Source organism: Sander vitreus, chromosome 8 (genome assembly GCF_031162955.1).
Source record: "Sander vitreus isolate 19-12246 chromosome 8, sanVit1, whole genome shotgun sequence".
NCBI classification, from domain to species: Eukaryota; Metazoa; Chordata; class Actinopteri; order Perciformes; family Percidae; genus Sander; species Sander vitreus.
Window position 1 is genome coordinate 19,642,441 of NC_135862.1, and position 21,453 is coordinate 19,663,893.

General features: G+C 41.9%; 1 protein-coding gene across 1 annotated transcript in view; it reads right to left on the minus strand.

The window, feature by feature from the left end:
* LOC144522365 (A disintegrin and metalloproteinase with thrombospondin motifs 20) overlaps positions 1 to 20,933 on the minus strand; it is an 84,567-nt gene extending 63,634 nt beyond the window's left edge. Inside the window, exons 1-8 of the mRNA XM_078257384.1 lie at positions 20,102 to 20,933; positions 19,566 to 19,927; positions 15,548 to 15,716; positions 5,761 to 6,014; positions 2,072 to 2,155; positions 1,443 to 1,567; positions 1,305 to 1,345; positions 857 to 962 (exon numbers count right to left, since the gene is read on the minus strand). Coding sequence (XP_078113510.1) covers positions 857 to 962; positions 1,305 to 1,345; positions 1,443 to 1,567; positions 2,072 to 2,155; positions 5,761 to 6,014; positions 15,548 to 15,716; positions 19,566 to 19,927; positions 20,102 to 20,192 — 1,232 coding nt within the window. The 5' untranslated portion in view covers positions 20,193 to 20,933. The remainder of the gene's footprint in view (positions 1 to 856; positions 963 to 1,304; positions 1,346 to 1,442; positions 1,568 to 2,071; positions 2,156 to 5,760; positions 6,015 to 15,547; positions 15,717 to 19,565; positions 19,928 to 20,101) is intronic.
* Between the last annotated feature and the right edge of the window lie 520 nt (positions 20,934 to 21,453).

Consider the following 21,453-nt stretch of genomic DNA (forward strand, 5'->3'; position numbering starts at 1 on the left):
TGCCTGAAAATCCCCATAATGGCTATTAGCAATCACACATCCTTGCAGACATCTGAGAAAGGCCTCCTATCCATTAGTCTAAATCTTTTTTTAATCTGCAATGCTCTCGAGTGGCTCCCACTACCTGACACTGGCTTTCCCAGAGCGCTAAACACTCTGGAGAGCTCACGCCTGTGAACGCAGCGATTAACCACACCAAAAGGCAGAGACAACTGGGCCTCTAGCTGCTTGAACTTTTGCAACAGATCCACACGGGATGCAAGGGGAAGAAGGGGGGCCGTAGACTCGTCCATCTGGCTGCTCTGGTCCGATCTCTCCACTAGAAGAATGTGTGAGTGGGGACAGAGGAGGTAAAGGAATATCTTTCATTCTTCACCAATGACTCACACGACACTAGTCCTTTTTACTAGCCTACATAACCCACTCACTTTAACTTGTATACTCTGTGAGGCAGGTCAGGGTATCCCCGGGATTCTCCAGGAGTTAAATTTAAGACTTTTTAATACCACCTAGGATGGAATTTTTTATTTTTATTTATTAGGGACCATGTACAATTTTAAACATAAATGTTACCATTTGATGCATTGTACCAAAGTTAGCCACAGGGTAATTTACATCTGCAGACCCCTGGCAGGGCACAATAAGCTGTATAGTAAGGTATTATAAGGTGGCATGTTATTAAAAGTCAGGTTTTTTACTTTATTATGTTTTGCACCTGTGTCTGCTGTGCCCTACGTCTCTTAATAAGAGGGCTTTTGTTGGTCAAAGCCGGCTGTGAGGGGTGAGATAGGCTGTGTGTGTACAGTACGTATGTGTGTGAATGTTGGGGTAGGGGTGGGGGGTTGCTGCAACTTACACATGGCCCAGCTCATGAGCGATGGTGAAGGAGGCACTAATTCCATTTTCCTCACTGATGGAGCAGCTTCGGTACGGGTCGCACATGGTCCCCAGCTCCGCAAGCCCTACAGGGTCACGTACACACACAGAGAAACACACAGATGTACATGAACACATAGAGACATACAGCTATTTGAAAGAAAAACCTGCTGCCTGAGTGTTAAAGGCGATTAAACCATCAAAACTTCTGTTCCGTAAGAGAGATTAGCACTGCCACCGACTCCCTCCATCCTCCCTACCTCCTCCCTTTTCTACCACTCTGTTCTGTCACTATAATATTATTAGCTGCCAGCATGCCATAAACTCAATACTGTGCAGTTTATGAGGGGTGGTTACCAGACAGGAAAGTGAATTGAAAGGGACTTCAGGTGGACATATTTTTGCAAAAGAGAAAGGCAAAAGTTTACCTAACGTGTCACATTTATCTTTTGCACGGCAGATGTCTTCCCTGAAACAAATAAACATACAATGCTGTTAGCCATTATTCACTTTTCTTGAGCAACTTGGCTTTGCTTTCAAAATGAGGATGGGAGATGAGTGTGTACCTGGTAATGAGGAGTGCTGTGTCATGGTGAGTGGGATGGCTGTCATCCTGGACGTTTTGGCTCTGCTGCCAGACGCAGAAGTTGTGGAGAGTCGTGGCAGCATTGAAGCTCACAGTGGGCCCTTCCTGTTTTGGGTGAAACACCATTGTGGATGTGACTAAAAAAACGAGTATACATATTGTAATGTAGTAATAGCTGAAGTAAGTATGTCTTAAAATCTCATGAAATAGGGATAGTCTTATTCTCTTATTTTTGTCCATAGTGACTACTGGTCATGATAGCATTTTACTCACTTTGTTGTCTTTGGCAAAAATGACATAGATTAGATCATCATCCATTCTTCCAATAAAAGTTAGTTCCCTTTAATTTACCTGTTTAAGAATCAGTTACAGTGACCAAATAAACTACAGTAAGCCTCTTCAGCCACCTCACATTTGCAGGTGGCTAGCTGCCTCACTATAGTATCGTTTGTTTTCCAAGGAGACCTCTTTTGAGACATGAAACTGACAAGGCAGGCAGTGTCCTTTCAAACAGGCCCCACAGAGAAAATGCCAGGCCAGGGACACCTGCACTGACGTCAGCCATATTTGAGACCTGGATACAGGTAGCATTAAAGACCCCGCACTTACCTGTTCATTGTGGACGACGACTAGCTTGACAATCATGATGTTGATGAGGTTTCCTACGCTGGGGTCCCTGTACACTGCTGCTACCTGTAACAAAGACAAAACACACAGACAAAAATGCAAACCTCCACTAAGCTGAATCAGAGCACAAATACGGAAACGTATGAAAGCTAGTGTACTTCGCAACACTTGGAATAAGAAAAATATGAATAAGAAAATGCAGCCATTACTATTCTGGTTAAGCTCCATGGGGTTGAATCAAAATAGCAACAGTTCATTCAAGTCAAAAGAAACAAAAAATGTCTCCTTCAGGGTAAGTTTAATCAACAGGGTATTAAAACCAATTACAATCCCCCCAAATACCTTGGCAAAGAAAAAATAAACTAAAACCTAGACCCAGCAACAAATGTGAAACTTCAGCAAAGCTGGAGCTTAGAGCCCCTCTGTGAGGACAGCAAAACATTCCCTCTGTAGTTTTTCCCCTCCGCTTCTCTTGCTTTTCTCGTGTAGCCTTGTCACGGTCGGCCAGCAGTCTCCTGAGGCCGTGTGCAGTCTCCTGACAGGATCTCATTAGTCCACTATAAACATTTAGCTTGTCTTAGCCTAGGGGGAGGCATACATGGCCGAGGCCTGTCCAGAGTGGGCAAAGGGAGCCTGTCTTTGCATGCTCTAAGTCCAACTGTGACACAGGACGTTGTTCTGTATGCTCTCGCCCCAATGTTACATTACATTACATTACATTACATTACATGTCATTTAGCTGACACTTTTATCCAAAGTGACTTTCAATGTATGTTATTGTATGATCAGTGCAAGAACCAGAAGTGAGAAGGACTACAGCCTTCACTGGACCATCACTACAGTATCTCACAGCCAAGAACAAGCTGTGAAGGTACAAAGAAATGTCAGCAGGGCCATAGCTACCACCAAGGACCCTCTGTGGTCATATTCTTGGTAATAGTTCTGGGAATCTTTGGGGTTAAATGACACAAAGAGGAGTTTACATTGTTTGATTACACGCATTTTACACATGGTGTTTTTGTAAGGCTGTTTCAGACATTTTCTACACAAAATATCTTAAAAAGTTGACTGTTTTGACTAAATTAAAATAAAAAGGTGTTTCACACAGTTTTTGTTGGTGGCTCATCAAACAATTCTTAGGTGATTGTTTTGGGGGGAATTTGGAAAAATGTAATTTTATATTTTATTACATTTACTAATCAGAGACCATTTACAAAAAACATACATTTTAAATGTGCAGAAAAGAGATGTGACTTAGGCACTTAACAAGCATGACCAATACCTAAAAACCCAATGGATCAGACTTGATGGATTATTCTATTCTGCTTACAATTGCTCTGTCAGATTTTGGCTGGTTTGGTTAAACTGTGGCTAACATGACTGAGAGACTGTGAAAGAGGAATGGAAGAAAACGTGTGTGTGTGTGTGTGTGTGTGTGTGTGTGTGTGTGTGTGTGTGTGTGTGTGTGTGTGTGTGTGTGTGTGTGTGTGTGTGTGTTTGGGTGTGTGTCTGCACCACTGGTCTGCAGACATAAGCAAGGCAGAACTAATGTTTTGACTTCAAACCTGGCAATAAAAACTGGCCTGGCACATTTAACACGGACTGTACCCTCACAGTCTTACTTAAGGATAACACGCCACTGACAATCATTACTCTGTTACATGTTAATGAGTGTTTTGTACTGTCTGTCATACTAGTGAGAGAAAGCACAGAAAGTACACATCGTTCAGTACAATTGATTACCTATGCTGCTTTGACACACAGACTCCCCCAACACGTTTACTCTAATATATACAGAGAGCAATCCCAGTGTTGTTGGCTTGATTATCAGCCAGTTCTCCCCATCAGATATGGGACTCATAAAGAGGTCAAGTTGCTGAGTCAGGATTTTACCAATTAACTGGGCCACTCTCGTTGAAGCAGCAGAATGCTAGGGTCACATCAGGGTTTACAACCAAATTGTCAAACAGTAACATCTGAGGCTAGAAAACACAAACCTGGACTGGGGGATTTTGTTTCACATTTTAAAGCCGTTGTTCACCAAATTACAAAAGAAAACATGTCTATCTCTGGTATGCCATGACAGTTTGTGTTTTATTTGCCCCAGGTTTTGAGGTGTCAAGTTTTGCGATTTCTGCCACCACTCCAATACCATGAAGGTAAATTTAATTAGGGCCCGAGCATCCGATCAACTCCAAATTTGGTCCGTGCCATCTTAAGATGATAAGTTGTCAAAAGCTTGAGTTTTTGTTGAAGGGCCTGGCCGTGGCGTTGCGGCCATTTTGTGCGTTTTGCCATCAAAACAGGAAGTTGTTGTAACTCGAGTGTACATTTTCTAATCTGCCCCAAATTGTTTATGACTGATCAGAGTCCAACCCTGAGGACATCTACATGTCAAAATTGACTCATAGTCATAGTGCCTCCTGCTGGCAACAGAAAGTAGGTCTAAACTTCAAGATGCTATACTTTAACAAACTAATCCTACATACTTTACCCTATCGACTTTAAAATTTGTCTGTGCAATCTCAGGACCTTATCGATAAAAAGTTAAGCTTAAGTTTTTGTCGAATAGTGTGGGCGTGACGTGGTCGCCATTTTTAACGTTTAGCGATGAACGAGGAAGTTGTTGTAACTTGAGTGGACATTGTCCAATCTGCCTGAAATTTCACATGATTGACAAGGGTCCAGGCCTGAGGACATCGACATGTCAATATTGACTCATAGTCATAGCGCCCCCTGCTGGCAACGGGAAATCAGCCTTTTATGACAAACATCATCTGATTTGTGGTCTACACTTGATATTGTGCTGCCCCCTGTATTTTGACCACGCCCCTGCACTTCTGCCCATCCAACACTGCTTGCAGCTTTAATTCTTTATGTGTTGCTCACAGCATTGAAAAAAACTCTACAGCAACATCTCTTTATAAAAACAGACAAAGGTACTCTGAAAAATCCAGACCTCACTGTTTTTATAGGGACTATTTTCTGAAAATGTAGGTCTAATGAAAACTATTATGAGGTCTGATTATCGAGAGTAAAAGATCCTTTTTTAATATAACATTTTTCCAACTTTGTGTGAACCAAAAAAAAAGTTTTAACCATTGTATTTATGCCCTGTTGCGTTTATAATTTTATGGGAAAGTCCAGCAAATCCTCTCACGTTGAGATCAACTTTGGTGAACCTTGAAACCTGAGTTCATGGTGACATGCTAGCATTAGCATGTTGCCAGTTGGCTGTTGTGTTAGCAGTTAGCTTGCTAGCTAACCAACTAGCCTACAAGTAGTCATTATGTCACCAAGCTTCTATTTCAGAAAGATGCACACAAATAATTTTGCTGTGTCACTTTGTATTGTGATTAGAGCTTTAAGAAAAAAAATCTCAGAAAACCTGGACAGATACTGTAACCAATACAGGTAAAGTAGTTAGAAATACATGTTTGGATTATTTTGTAATTTGGGTGAATCAACCATTTCAAAAGATGAACTGTATACACATCCATATGTGTAAGAATGACACAATAGTGTGCATGTATACAAATGTATATATTCACGTAGAATGATAACATATCCCCAAACTCAAACCAAATCATCTGATAATACTAAACAAAACAAAAAAATAATCTTCAACATTAAGACAAAATAATAATTTTTAGAAACATTGTTTTACTTACTACTGACATGATTGTTAGGATGTAGTGCTCTAGGTTGCGTCCATGGTGACGCACCATTTTGGCATCCGCTGTCACCATCAGCTCAACGTAGCGAGGGTAGGAGAGGAAGCGCTTGCGTCTGTGTGGGGATGTGTGGTGCGTGCTGGTGGAGTTGTTGTCATAAATGTGTTGATCATCTATGGTGGCTCTGAGAGAGTCCAGCTCCTCTCCCATACCTCTACTGCTCTCAAAAGCAACTGGCCTCTTGGAATTCTCTGTTTTAAGAAAGACAAATAATGATGAGTGATGATGTAGAGAGGAAAAGCTGTAAGGATTCATTAGATTTAAAATCTTGATTATATGAGAGAATTGGACTATCAAATACTCAAATCCTTTCACACTGGACACCTACTGCTTTATGTTATAAAAGCATTTAATGAGAGAGAATGGTACATATACAGTTAAGAGCCAAGGGTTTGAGCTTAGCTGAATTCCAATGACATAACAGAAGCATGCTGGACTTGGCAAAAACCCGCCATATATTATTGTGTCATTCCAGTGCTCAGAAAAGGTTGTACCACGGGGTCAGTTGTGGGCTTTGAGAATAAAAGTTTTGTTTGAGTGTAAGCCATACAAACTAAAAACAATCCCATGGCGACATTTTTCCAACTTAAAAAGACTAGCCTCAGTATGCAATCTGCAAGGAAATACAAAAATCCTCAAATTATCCCATCTCTCTCAACCTGGCCAGTTTATAATCTGAAATAAATAACATCAAATATATATGCCAGATTGAAACAGTTTCATTTATAATTTGCAGTGAACACTTTCAACACCAGCCTCATATGAGAAAAAAAGAACCAGGACGTCCGCCATGTACGTCTTTACGTCGTAAAGAGCACGTTTCATTGGAGGAAAGGAAAAGACAAATCTGCAAAGGTTACGGTTGAAGCAGATTTAATTACACATACACATATGACTGTCCATGTCCACAGGGGTGTTTCCTAAGATTGTAGCCTTTTGAAAGAGTTTGGACGAGGCACAGGTAGAGCAGGGGAAAAAAAGGGGGGGCAGCATTTTTAGTCTCCACACAGGCAAGCTCCAAATTGTTAAAAAAACAAAAAGTGTAATTTAGTTTGGTACACACAGCTGCAGCATATTCCTGTAATGACTAGCACATCACCCCATACTAAAAACTAATTGATGGATCTTTTCATCAATCAAGTTAATGATGAACACATCCAAAATCATCTTTATATTCTGAACATCAAAATGTTTCGACCGCAATCCATAATTTATTAGCATTGAATGGATTTCAATAGCCATTTTGTGTTGTAATAGGCCATCTGAGGACAAAGTATTTGCACACAGGCTATTATGCTGTCCAGATTTGCAGTGATGCATTGCCACATATGATCTGGTGTAAGAAAGACAGCAGTTTCTGCCATCTCTCAGCAAGAAGAGATTTAAGATTTAGAAGCTACTCGACATAGTGATAGGTAAATGTAGCGTGAATAGTAAATCGTGCAGACACGGCAGCTGCAAAGGGTCCAAGCTGAGAATTCTTTGACAAATTCCTATTCCATCACAACTAAAATTGCTAAATTTATTTCAAATATGGGGGCATATTTTTGACATCCACAACTCATATTACAACTTATATTGATGTGTTCCCAATGCACTTAATACTTTTATGTCAACAGTCATAGCCTTCTGCAGTGTTTTGTGATGCCTTTAAGAAAACATACTGTGGGAATGAACAATTTTGAAAAATAAATTAAACATAAAATGACATTTAGTAAATAAATGACTTTCAATAATTTTGTGAATGTCCGCATTTACGAGCCAAGCATAGTTTGGAGTCCGTCATCCTAAACAACCTCCTCAACTTTAGATAACCCGATTATATTGAAGAGTTCCATTGTCTTCTGAAAACTCAGTCTTTCCAGACAGTCACACACAGAGAGAGATTGTGTGAAACTGTTAGGTCAGAGAAAAGCAACAACAAAAAAAAGAAAGATTCTGAGCGTTCCGAGATCATTCAAGTGATGCCCCCAGCGGGCACACGAGGCTGAGCGTGACTCCCTGGCACAAAGGCACACAGCTCTTGCTGCCGTGAGACCCAGCCCCATGCCAGTGCCAGCATCCAAGTCAGAGCCAAGCCTGTCTGTGCACACAGCCCAGACAGCTGGGCCAGAACAGAGCTTTGTATTTTCCAGGAAAAATCTCTCCAAGGCCAAACCCACTACACTAAACCCCTTAAACAGACTCATCACTGCAGACAGCCTGACATCAAAGGGATTATCAAAGCACAGAAGAGTATCTACATCTACAGAAATTGGTGTTAAGTCTCAGAGCAAGTGAGTGTGAGATGAAAAAAGAGAAGAAGAAGAGGAGGAGGAGAAAATATGGTCCCTGTTATAATAGCCTTTGAATCAGTGCAGATTAGCCACACACAACCTTTCCCAAATCGCCTTAGGTTGAAATCCCCCTCTCACTAGGTAGTGAGCTGCTACTTACACCATTAGAAGACAGGGGTGACTGCCCTGACGCACCGGACATACAGAGATGTGTCATCTCCCTTCGAGCATTTGGCATCATATCAGCATCACCTACACATCTACATCTCTGTCTTTTTCATGTTAAAATTGATTACCAAATAGCAAAATATGATACATTCAATTTCTTTTTACACAGGCAAAACTTTCACGACCTTGAGCCTATAAAAACCGAGCTCCAGCAGTTCTTCATAACAGAGAACAATAAAAGGAGCCCCGCACGGCATGAGTGTTAGCATTTATAAATGCTGTAATTTTGTTGGCTCCAGTACACAGCTGAAATAGACCTACACCACACTCACTTTTCTGCTCTAACACCTACTTGACTTGTAAATTTAAAAACAAATCTTTTTATCACTGTGCCAAAAGATAATCAAACCCAATGAATATTATAAAACAATGTTTTTCTATTCACTCAATAACATGTTTAATTGCACGCCAAGTACTAGTTTCAACAGTTTCATACATGTTTCAATATTCTAGTATATGTTTACACTTATTTACAATCACTTATTAACAAGTATGGAAGCATGTTTGATGCTGCTTGATGATGCTTGTATATGCACTGTTTGAGCCCATTCATGTACATACAGCCTGTTCTAAAGGATCTCATTGAGATTTCAATCTAGATCAAAGAGTTGCTCTTTGACTCTCCTTCAGCTCTCTGTCAAAAGTATCAATGCCAAGAGCCCGACAATAGGGAACACACATTTCATTGTTGAACTAATTAACATTCTTTTACAATGGCCCGCTGAGAGTTAAAGCGCCCTTTTCCCCGGGTGCCAATTAAATAGACTGTATACCTTACATTAAGTATAGGTACTGACTTGGTTCTATACGAGGTCAGACACTCTGGTTACTGACAGTACACCTCAAGAGGGGAAAAAATGTTGAAACTCCTGCAGACAGAGGCACAATTAAGTGCAATTCTGTGGCTAGACAGAGAGGAGCAAAGGCAGCTAATTGTTGCTGCTGAAAAAAGCTTTTAAAAAGTGAAGTGGCATGGCTTTTGACCTCATTGGAAGAGCTTTGTACACTAACAGTGCTCTCAGGGTTCAGTTGTTATTTTCAGTTCAGAGACATGCTAAAGACAACATGGTGGTCAGCTGAAGAATGTGTTTGGAGAAGCAGACCTCATTTGAGGAGAGAAAACACTACTTATGGATAGGACTCCTAATGATGGCCAATGGTTTAGACTGTTTTCTTTTGCCAGACTCAAACTAAGAGTTTATGACTGATCAGATTGAAAGAAATTCATCATAAAATACTGTAGATTACATGATTGATGGATGACTAAGACCATCCTCCTCGAAGACAGCACACATTCTTTTCGTCTGCATTATACATACAATGCCATGGCATCAAACATACAAATAGACGAGAGAGATCCCTCGCTGAAGGAGGTAACTAATGGAATTGCGTTTAAAAGGACACTTCATATGAGTACTTATGATAATTCCAGTTTATTACAACTTGGATCTTATTTGTTTAGTTTTCGCCATCATCCCTGTCGGTAATAATGACATTGTACTCACAGCATTGCGGAGTCAGACAAATTGACTTTCCATTAGCAATGTCGCCATGCTACCAGAGCTCAGAAATGATCAAAGGTTGGACAAAACTACGAAAATAAGACCCAAGTTGAGATATCAGTAAACCAGAATATGTAGAACTTACGAAAGCCACAATTGTTAATATAGTTTGTAAACAAAGAAAAAAGAAAACCAATTATGACTATAGTTCAATACATACAACTGTAGAGGTTGATAGTTAATAGGAGTAATGCTCCTCCAACACGGTGTGGATAATGTCCTTACATCGCCCATATTTTCAAACATTCCAAAAACCTATTAAAGCAGGCACCCTGAAACAAATCTGCCTTGACACACACAAAGCAGGTCTGCAGTTTTGAGTGATTTGTGGCCTTTCAGATGATAAACAGCCAGAGCCGCAGGCGATGACACTGATGTTTCACTGGCCAGCTCTCAGCACTGCCTCTCCCCACTCCATCTCAGTGAGAAACTGTCGCTCACCTGTCACCCCCTCTCACCTCTGACTGTCACCAATGCCACCATGCAGTCAGTCACTGTCACTCAAGTTGCTCTAACCGTTCCAATCAGCCCCCATCTGTTAAGAATGCCCAGACAGTAGACAGTGGCAGAAAATAACCCCAGATGGAATCTGTCACGAGAACTCCCGAAACAACACAACACATTGGGTTCAATAGGGCTGAGGCCTCCGGGCAGGCATTCACATGGCAGCTATTAAAGTTATAGACTGTCTATGTAGTTGCCCAGCCCTGTTCTGCCCCGACCAGAGTATCTGTTAGCTTAAACTCGATGGCAATGACTGCAATGAGCCATATTATTAGCTGATTGCATTATCTATCATGCAGTGTTACATATATATATATATATATATATATATATATATATATATATATATATATATATATATATATATATATATATATATATATATTTCGAAAGGCAATGATGGGACAAAGCAGCATGCCTGAAGGAAAAACTAACACACATGTTGGCTCAAGACTTGCAGTCAGTGCATGGCAAAACACATTTTTCCACTCATTTCACAATCAGAAAGAGATTTAATGCCAGGTAAGTAGCACTTACTAGGAATTTGTCTTGGTTGAAGGTGCACTGCATACATAAAAACAATAAAATAAACAAATAAATAATAAAACATAAAATAAACAAACAATAAATACAGAAACAAAATAACACATACATACATACATAAACAGTTTAGGATATATAGAATATGTAGGGGACAGGATGTTGGATTAAGGTTCAATGTCAGTTTCAATGTCAGTGCTCATGACTCAGACTACTAAGACATTATCATCTTGGTGTTTCAAAGAATACGCTATGTCCATTCAAAAGGACAATCAAAATACAAAAGAAATTCATATTTTTTTCTATGTAGGCCAATAGCAAGGCGCTTGAGAAAGATACTTTAGAGAAGCAGGTGTAAAAGAAGAATGGCGGGCAGTAGGAGTTGGGGAAAAGGCTGGGGCCTCTGCCAAGCTCTGGAGCAAAACCAACAGGCACATGCAGCGCAGGCAGGGACTGCTCAAACACATCTCCATTCCTCTGCACTGCTTTGCTCAGCAATTCCCAATATTCAGCAGGTCTCTTCGTCAACTGACAGTTCAGGGAGATGTCATGCACTCCTGACAAACACTCGCAAGCAAACCACATCTATGGATGCACACAAAAGGCCAAAAACAAAAAAAAATCCCGAGCAACAATAGGTATTTCCTGGAATGGGGGAGGTAAAGTCTGTCCAGGGGGCATGAGGGCACAGAACAAGCCTAAGCCTTTTGGAGCCATCTGACATTAAGAAGCTCGACACCATCTAAAGCCAGACCCTAAAGGTGAGAGAGGTTGTCTGAATGATCAGCGCCCGTCAACAACACCCTGGCAGGCCACCTTTCCTGAACCCTGTCAAGAGTCAGAGTTAAGAGGAAAACAAAGAGCTTAACACACACATAGTTGCAACTGAAGCCCAGCAAACAAAGCCAGCAAGCCCAGTAACCACGCACCTCTAGGAGGGGAACAACTCAAGGTCACATCCACCCGTCCAGTGAGTGATTCCAAACAAAGAGGGAAGTGAGGTCACAATCAACAAGTGCTTCCATTCACATACATGAAAGCGCAAAGGGAGAGCGGGCAGCGATTCAAGTCGGCTAGTTCAAACCCCAGGCGGGGGAGGGCATTTTTCCATGTAAATGAACCCATTGACCAAAAACCTGATGCTAGCATTTGAACTACCATGTATACACAGTGGGCACCAAGGGGGGAATCCTATACAATGATTGTGTTGAAGGTCAGGGGGCAAAGATGCCATGTGTGCCAAGTATTGCAGCATCAAAGCCAGTCACTTTGCTGTCACAGCTGCCCTCAGTTAGCCATCAAGAAATTGGGTGAAGCTGTTGGGAGCCAACACTGGAACATTGGTGTTTGGGTTTACGGCTGGTAATGTTTGCTGTCAAGCTGTCTGTATTTCTAATTCACTGTTTCTAATTCAGACAAAATATGACACCCCACAGCTTTAGACACGCACTGTGAGAAAGAGATACTGCACAGCTCCCCTTCCCTCCATCTCTTGCTTGTCTTCACATGGATTTTAGAGAGCAAAGGGAAGAGACCGAGAGAGAAGAATCTGCCCCTATCTGTAGCCACCCTCATCCCTCTGGCTATCTCTTTCGAAGGACGACGCAGGGATTCACATGCAAGCTCGGAGACAGATACCCCGTAGAATGTGTCATTAAAGGTCGGAGCTGTGCTGTGACTTGAGCCCACTAAGCTTCTTCCCCAGAGGCTTTTAAAAGCCAGAACCAGGCACAACAAGGCACTCTGTGACTTTAAAACATTAATCACCCACTCAACAGCTATCTACACTAGAGGTATTCCAAACAGCAGGGAAGCCACCCAGGTTGGCTGACACAGACAGAAGACTGATACAGTTGCTTGAAATGTCAGTCAGTGAGACCAAATTTCAGCATTACAAGCATGTTGTCTAGATTTTACTGAGCAACACAACTTTTTCTGAAGTCTGTTTGCTTTCTAATGTAGTCACTCTTTGAAAACTTTGCATTTTAAACACATTTTAAACTCACATCCATTCAACAGCACATAGAATGAACACACACTGAATAAAAGCATCTGAAGACAGGTATATAGTCATGTCATGACTGCTGAAATAACAAAACATAATTTTCCATCAAGGTAACACTTTAAAAGCCCTTATCAGTGCACTTCTATTTCTGACACTTCACAGGTAGTGACAGCACATGTATGAAAAAGTCAATGTGTACGTGTCAGAGACGACAAGCACAAATTTAAAAACAAAAGTTCACCTTTGTTAAACTCATGAGGAAACGTTGCCTTCCTCTCCCTTCAACACGTTTTTGCAGAGGTGTGCAGGGACTGTACAAACATTGGAAACTCTTGCTGCCTCAATAGATACAGAAGTTGCAGTTGTTGTTCTGGCACTGTCTGTAGCGCATTGTATGACACATCATATCTGAGGGAAATGCTTATCTCTCCAGAGGAGGTATCTTTCTGGTGATATACATTTTGTTTTCTGGCGGTCTGCTTGATGAAACGCAGCTTGTTTCTTCTTTGTCGTATTCAAAAAGATGTTAACAACGTAACAAAATACAATGTATTTTCATGGGAGAAGGCTGTCTGGCTAGCAGATTGGATGCATTGCTGGCCATGCTGCATTCCCATGAGTTTGGACAAACTGAGATAGTCGGCATGTTTCAGACCTACAGGGTCCATAAAGCTTCAGACCTCTTCAAATTCCCAAACCTGCCAAACCCCTCAGCACTCAAACTCCAGCTCCCAATTTTGAAAGAAAGAGAGAGAGAGAGGACCATAAGATGACTGACCCCAACAAAGAGTGTTTCTATAGCCCCTAAAAAAGAGGAGATTCTGGATCCCATTCATGGATCGTACATTTGCTGGGTTACACTCTCATAATCTACTATTTGCATAAATTGCATATGCATCATCGAACACTGATCAGCAGTTAGAGTTTCACTGCAATCCAATACTAACACATTAGACGCTCGATCACCTTTGCTGTAACATACAGAAAGGTACACATTTACGTTTTAAGGGCACAGTCCAAAAAGGTTTTGCTGCTTAGAGATCCTTATCCTAGCTAACAAGGATTTTATTTTATGGTAGAGTGTTTCTCAACACTTGTTTTCCCTCTCAGCAATTAGGCTGTGGTTAGAAGCCCCATCTTAGACACAGATTTAGTCTGATGAAGAACATAGGAAAAGAAAGACAGACAGACTGTACATACATGGTGTAGAGTGGAGGCAAGAGAAGCTAGAGAGACAATACCATACTACACAGAGCTGGTGTGTGCTGCATGCTAGCTCAAAGATTTGAAAACATTTAAAAGTCCAAAGACAAGAGGCAAATGTCCAAAATCCAAGACCATGAGCAGCCACTACAAGTGTTTCAAGTGCCAAGCCAGTGTTTATATCTAACCAGCTAGTAGCTGCGTGTACTGCACTCCTTCCCATAAAAAGACAGGACAGGCCTGTTAGTCTTGGCTTAGTATGGCCTTCAAAGAGCACATTTATCACCGCATCTGGATAGCAGCCTATCTGATAAAGTGAGGAGCCGCAGCCTGGGACACCTCACAGTCCTACCCCAGCTCCACTGGTTCTTTTAATCCTGCTGCTTATTGTTAACCTGCAGCCCTTTGATGACGCCTGACAGGTGTCTCATCCATCTATGCATCTTCCTCCCTATCTCCTTAAGGTACACTGACTATCATTTCTACAAGGGCTTCATAGTTGTAGAAAAGTCAGAGTGTATCTAATTTAGGATTACAGTAAGTGGATTTAAAAGGATAACTGGCTATGACATAATATAACTGAATAAAGACAATGGATGTTCCTGGGACAGCAGAAGTGAGGATCACTGTTCAGGGAGAGTATATTTAAAAGTACCTAAGAGTGGGGGCTGAGAGACCCTCCTGTTTACCACACACAGACTGAGAGAGAAAAGGCAAAACACATTAAGGAGGTATTGACCTGGCCCATCAGGTCAATCCAAGTTCTTTAAATCACAGCCACACACAATGGCCACCACCAGGCGACAATGGCCGGGTTCAGACAGCAAGCAAATCAAGCAGTCTGCACATAAAAGATTTATTGCATCACACAACAAAGGCCGCACACGGAGCTCCCTGTGAGGACAACTCTATGGCTTTCCATCGTGGTGAAGAAGTGGTCACCCCGCTTTCTCTTGAGGGCCTCTCCGCCACCCAAAGGCCTCAACCATAAAATTTCAAATGAAATTGGGGGAACTTTCAAGCAGCCTCCCATCTAGAAAACCTCTCCAGTTCTTTTCATCACAACTGCAACCTGAAAAGTAATTATTCCTTCCCTCTGAGCTCCTGCCACAGACCTGGGATTGAATGTTCCAGCAGAACATAAGTGAAAACACCAGGCAGTATTGGAGTGCTTTTTCCTTAATTAAGTTGAGGAGTTTTCAATAACACCCCTAAATCAAGGCTGAAATCTTTTGGGTATCCTGAAAGCCAAAGATCGTGACAGGGTTTAATTTCCATTTGAGGACAGTGTTTATTGCTGTGGCTCAGAAAGTGAATGCAGGTCATTAGAAGGTAAGTGTTTGTGGGTGAAAATCAGACAGACAGTGGTTAAAGGCAGTATAGTTAGGCAGTCTGTAATCTGTTACCTGAGGCAGCACAGGGCTCTGTGTTTTTGTCAGTATGCGAGATGTTCTTCTTCCTCTCATGTCGATAGACGAGATGAGGTTTGATGTGCTCTTCGTCATATTCCTCCCCCGAGGCATTTAAAAGAGGCTCCAAGAAGTATTCACCATGTTGTGTCGTAAATGTTCCAATCTAGAGCAGAAAAAAAGAGACGGTTTAAGTATGAAGCTTGCACTTGCATGTGTGCATATTGTACTGTATGTGTGTATGTTTAATATATAGATTAGGGCATAGTTTCATTCATAAAGAGGTTGCGGTTCAGTTGCAGTCATTCTGTGTTGCACTTGGGCACCACTCTGCATATTATTTCCATGCTTTTCTTGACAGGTGCACATGGAAAGAACATGCTGACTCACAAAGGTCTAAGATACCTGGTCTATATCCTTCGAGTTCCACTTTCGGGATTGCTCCGGTGCTGCAGGAAATTCTGCCAGATGCATGTATTTTTAGTTTCCTTCCGCTTTCTTTGTGTTGGAACTTTTCGGGTTGGGCTATTTTTGACTGCTCCTCAGATCTCTGTAGGATAAATTCAGACAGCTAGCTAGACTATCTGTCCAAGAGTTTTCTCTCGCACGACTATTTTTGCAGCGGCTCTGTGTGGAGTTTGGCACCGCCCATGACGATTCTGATTGGTTTAAAGAAATGCGATTAAACCAGAGCAGGTTTTCCTCCCATCCCCGAATGCTATATGGAGTAGCCAGCCTCTCCTTCAGCGCGCTTTGGAGGAGGGTCTGGCAAAGCGAGACTAGAGAATATCTGACAGCTTACTATCAGTCATTGCTGACATTGTAACCATGAGACTCAGGGACAATTTTAAACCTTTTATACATTTATCAATGCACGTGTCATCATGATTCAGTAAATTGTTTTACACCTTTGTGTACAAGCTGTTACCAGTGCTTGTTCTAACTGTGAAAATGCATTTCCCCTCACAACCTGACACTGGGGCGAGTGACATCATCATACATGGACAGAGCTGCTGACAGAGGAATGCTAATATTGATTTGGCAGCTCAGTCGCTCAAAGCTTCTTAGCTCACTCAGCCATGAGGCACAATGGTGTTTGTATGGTAATTTCAGCGCACACTTAAACAGGATATTGGACACTGGAATGTTATCTTTAAGGCTGCATTATTCCATAACCATCCCCTCAAGTGATGGACGTTTGACAATGGAAAACATACAAATCGGATGTGGAAAATGTGTACAAACTGTATGTGTACTTTTCCTCTGAAGGATTAGCTGGCTTGCACGTATGCACCATACTTCCTCGAAAGTGCTACAGGCCTTGAGTGCTACATGTGTTCAGTGCCGCAGTGTAATGAGCTTGTGAAAACAAGACACAGAATAGAAACAACCACACCACTAAAAAAAACACCTCAGAACCTCAATGTTTCTCATTGTTCTACCTCGAAAGCTTTCCTGCGATATTACCATTTCTGTGTGGATGAATGAAACTGCTTCTGCATTGCAGGAATAAATCAAAGTATTGACAGAATCCAGTTAGCCTGTGAAAATGTGAGGCAAGGCACCATGGGCTGATCGTTTTTGCAAAAGGTAGGTTGCAAAAGGTACTTTTTAATTAAATATGAGAATGTTGCAGCCTTACTACAACTACCAGTTGTAGTGATCTTAATGTAATGCATGATTTTACAGTGTAACAACAGGTAGATGTTTACCTGTGTCTTGTAAATCCCTATCTATGGTGTATTAACTTAAATTAGATGATTATGGTTGAGCCTTTCTAAAGTTCTCATGTGGTATTAACGGAAGGCTGAACAGACAAATGCTCTGTTTAGTCAATGGAGGGGGCAGAGTTTCAGGGTTTCCCAGCATTAGCTCAGCAGCAAATCTGGCAAAAGTTTGGACACACACAATGGTTGCTGTTCAGTAGCGGGTGCTGAACTGGACCTTGCAACTGAGGGACTCCTATTTGAAGCGAGGTCACCATCATGACATGGATGGAATGACTGTTGGCACACATCTGCTTTTATTAAATCCCTCAAAGACACTTTTAAACCCTGTGAAAGCTGAGTCATCCAAAAGTGACGTACAGTTGCAGTCAATTTCTAAAGTTAAATAGGACATAAAGGTGTCATGAGCCAGATCTTTACACAGAGGTACAGCGCTTGGTGCTAGAATTAAATAAATGATAGCCTCATTTCTCAGGACAGGCTGACTCACCACACACTTATATTACGTGATTGAACTGGGAGAGTGGGCGCCTTCAGGGACATTTCCCACGGTGTGGGACCCTCACAACCTTCATTGGCAGTTGTCTCCTCTTCACAGCATTTCTCCCTTTTTCTGCCCATCACAGCTCACTTTGAAAAGGCCAAAAGCTCCTCAACCCCGGCCCCCGATTCCCCCCTGGGGATGGCTTTGAGCAACTCTGGACGAAAGGGGAACCTGCTTTTAGAATGCTTTAGAATGACCCCTTTTGTTTTAGGGCTTAATTATTCCTTAATGACCTCATCCCAACAAAATGTGCCTGGCCATGAAGCCCCAGTGATCAGATATGTAAGTAACTCACCACGGACACATTTATGACCCAATAGCCTCTGGTGCTGTCTCCATTGTCCTGTCATTCTCAATGAGTGATGATGCGGATAAGCAACAAAGATTGCTTGAAAAAGGATGCAACATGTTTGGATGAGCGAGTCATACATCAAAGTTGGGCAAAGGGGCAATTAAGGGCTTATTACCCTGCTCATTCCAGCATACATCACGTCTTAAATTGCTATACAAACATGAAAAAAAACACTTCATGTGGTGGTCTCTTTTCTCCAAAGTTACACTGAATGGGAGTAAACCCCAACTACTGTAAGATGTAATACAACGATATTATATTTCAAGAGGAGTACAGTCACTGTATGCATTGTGAATGTACTGGATTAACATGCTATCCTGGTACTGTACACTGTGCAACTATCTAAAATAAGGATGATGTCACTGATAGGGGAGGGAGACTCCAAGGCTATGGTCCTCCTGTCTATGTTGCTGTGGCCGGCCAAACACCCCCACCATGCAGAATCCACGCCAGAATCTGGCTGGCGCGACTGAGGTCAACCCCCTGCCCCTGGACCAGTAACCTTATGTGACCCATGAAGTCGTCCCCTTCAACACAATCAAATTCTCTCACACAGGAGTCTGCAAACTAAATGACTTGGGCATCTTTATCCACAAATGGTATAATGGGGCTGTTAATTCATTATTATCCCAATAACTCTATTACAGCCCCATAAGATCTAAAAGATATGATAACGGGCAATCAACAAGCAAACTGCAAATTTATATGTTAGGCCTATATGAATAAAAACTTCAACTCACAATGATTTTAAGCAGCAAGTCGGTACATTTGAGAAGCTGGAACCAGCAAATGTTTGGCATTTGCGATTGATTAATTACTTAGAAATGTCTGTTTGTTTAACTAATTGATTAACTAACCACTTGTTTTAGCATGTCTGCTGTTATTACTGTTATTTTTTGTAAATATTTAGATGTTTCTTGTAGCAGCAAAGAAGTGGTTGATAAAAAAAAAGGACAGGCATGCACATAGGCTACTGCAGATTAAATTCTACTGATACTTTTTTGGTCTTTGTAGGGGGAAATCAACCTTTTTGCTTGCTATCCTCAGTGGCAACACAGCAGGGTCAGCCAAAGAGCAGCAACCTCAGCTGGAGCTGATCAGGGATTTTTAGTGTGTCATGCTCAAGAGCACTTCAGCAGAGTGGAGGCTTGTTGTCACATCAACCACAGTCTTTAACCACTACACCACCCGGCACTGTGCACTAGCAGCATCTCCCCACAGACACTACGATGCAGAGCTGCGCGCTCTCCTCCTCTGACATTAGTTCAGTTGCTCTTGTTACACTCCTACACACTTCACTTAAGCTGCGGGTTGTGGGGGACATGCATGGATGAATCGCTTGATTAAAGCGTCTAAAAAAACTTTAAAATGTAGCGAAATGTGAATACTCACAAGGCCAGTGCAAAGACTGAAGACTGCCGGGTACTCGCTCTTGGCGTTGACTTGTCCGCGGAAAAAGCAGTGGCGCACATCGCTCGGGTCATCGAAGTGTCTGTCCGTGGCGTTGCTTTCTTCCGCTCCCAAGTGTGTCACTCTGTAAAATGGGGCGATGAAGCCGGAGTCTGCGGTCAGATTGAGATGAAAGCGTTCCCCGAATGCATCAATCCTGTAGCAAACCCGTAATCCCGATAGGTCATCATTTAAACTTCTCCGTCTCCTTCTGTAGTGCAATTTGTGGGGGAATGATTCTCCAAAGTCATTCACACGGAGCGGGGTGATGATTTCATACGATGACAGCTGCTTGATGAAGCTTTCTGCAAAAAGTAAAGAGAGAAAGTATAGTGGCATTAGCAGTGCGTCAATGTATCCTGATAAGGGCAGCTGCAGCCTGACAGGCATCATTCTTAAACACCACAGATTACTGTTTAAACACCTTCAGCAGTTGCCTATCACTTCAACCGTACTCCTAAATCAAAACAAAACACTACCTTGTTTCGGATGCAATCGGTGTTGCAAAGTGTCCCGGACAAGCGCTGACAGATGACACATTAGTCCAAGCAGCCAGATTGCAAACTGCATGATTCCCTCAGCGAAGAACCCAAGGCTGTAGTCTCCAAGGCAGTACCCTCTGTCTCTCCCGAGCGGCTCCCCCTCTCCCTCTCCTTTTCCCCGGCTTGTCAGCAACAGGTCGTGGGATCCGCGGAGGCTCTCTGCAGCGCAAGTCTTGCAAAGTGCGTCGGCCTCATCGCATTGCTAAACATGCATCCACTACCCTTTATAAAACCGAACTATTTATGACTCATTCATCCCCCTGACAAAACAAAAATGTTGCTGCCTAATGTAAACTGCAGTCTATACTGAAAGGAGGGATCATTGCCCAGTACCCTTTCCCTTAGCCATCCCTAGAACACCCCGTGCACCCTAAGCACTCACCAACCGAGAAGCAACGCCCCTATCGGCTCCTGAGCCAATGGTGAGTGCGCCTCGACCACCACACATGGGGCAGGCTTGAGTGGTGCAGTGTTAAAACGCCAGGAAATAAAACATACCAGTGTGTCCTCTTTAATAGTAATTATTTCTAATACAAAATGTGAATGACCTTTCAAGGAAACTATCAAAGGCACTGACATTGAAGCTGTGCAATACTACATTATTTAATTTTAAAATCTCCTATGATTAAAAAATGAATAACATTGCTATATCAGGCTAATATTACAGAGACTTGTAATGTATCTGAGGTGGTACATTAAATAGTGAGTTCATGTTTGTTTTACACAATAGACTGTAGAGTTAGACCAATACGGCACAACCTGTATATTTACCAATAATATCTGTAAGGGATAAATGGCAGTAAGTATAAAGAAACTGCAGCACATACATGCCAAAGATATGTTTAAGGTCATCTCCATCTCCATTAAATAGTGTGTCCACAAGAGAGCACTGACATTGTAGTGTTTAGTAGAACATTATTCAATAATGCGTGACAATAATGAAATTATAATTTTTTCAGTAACAAGTAGTGTAGTGTAAGGGACTACAATTTGAAATTCAGTAATACACTACATTAAGTAATCTCAATAACTCGGTTGTGTGTTCTTAGCTACTGTAGCTTGCAAACATCTGGTAAGATACATTCAGGAATCAGCTGGAGAGTGTGAACCCTGTGGCTTCACTGTGAGGATGGGACTTCACTTCACCAGGGCTAACATTAAGCTAGCTGTTGATGGTCAGTAAATATCAAGGAGGTAGGTAGGCTGGCTGTATGTCAAACCATAAATGTCTTCTTTTCTATTTTGTGTTAAATACAGTTTTAACATGTGAGTGTGAAGGATTTTGGAGG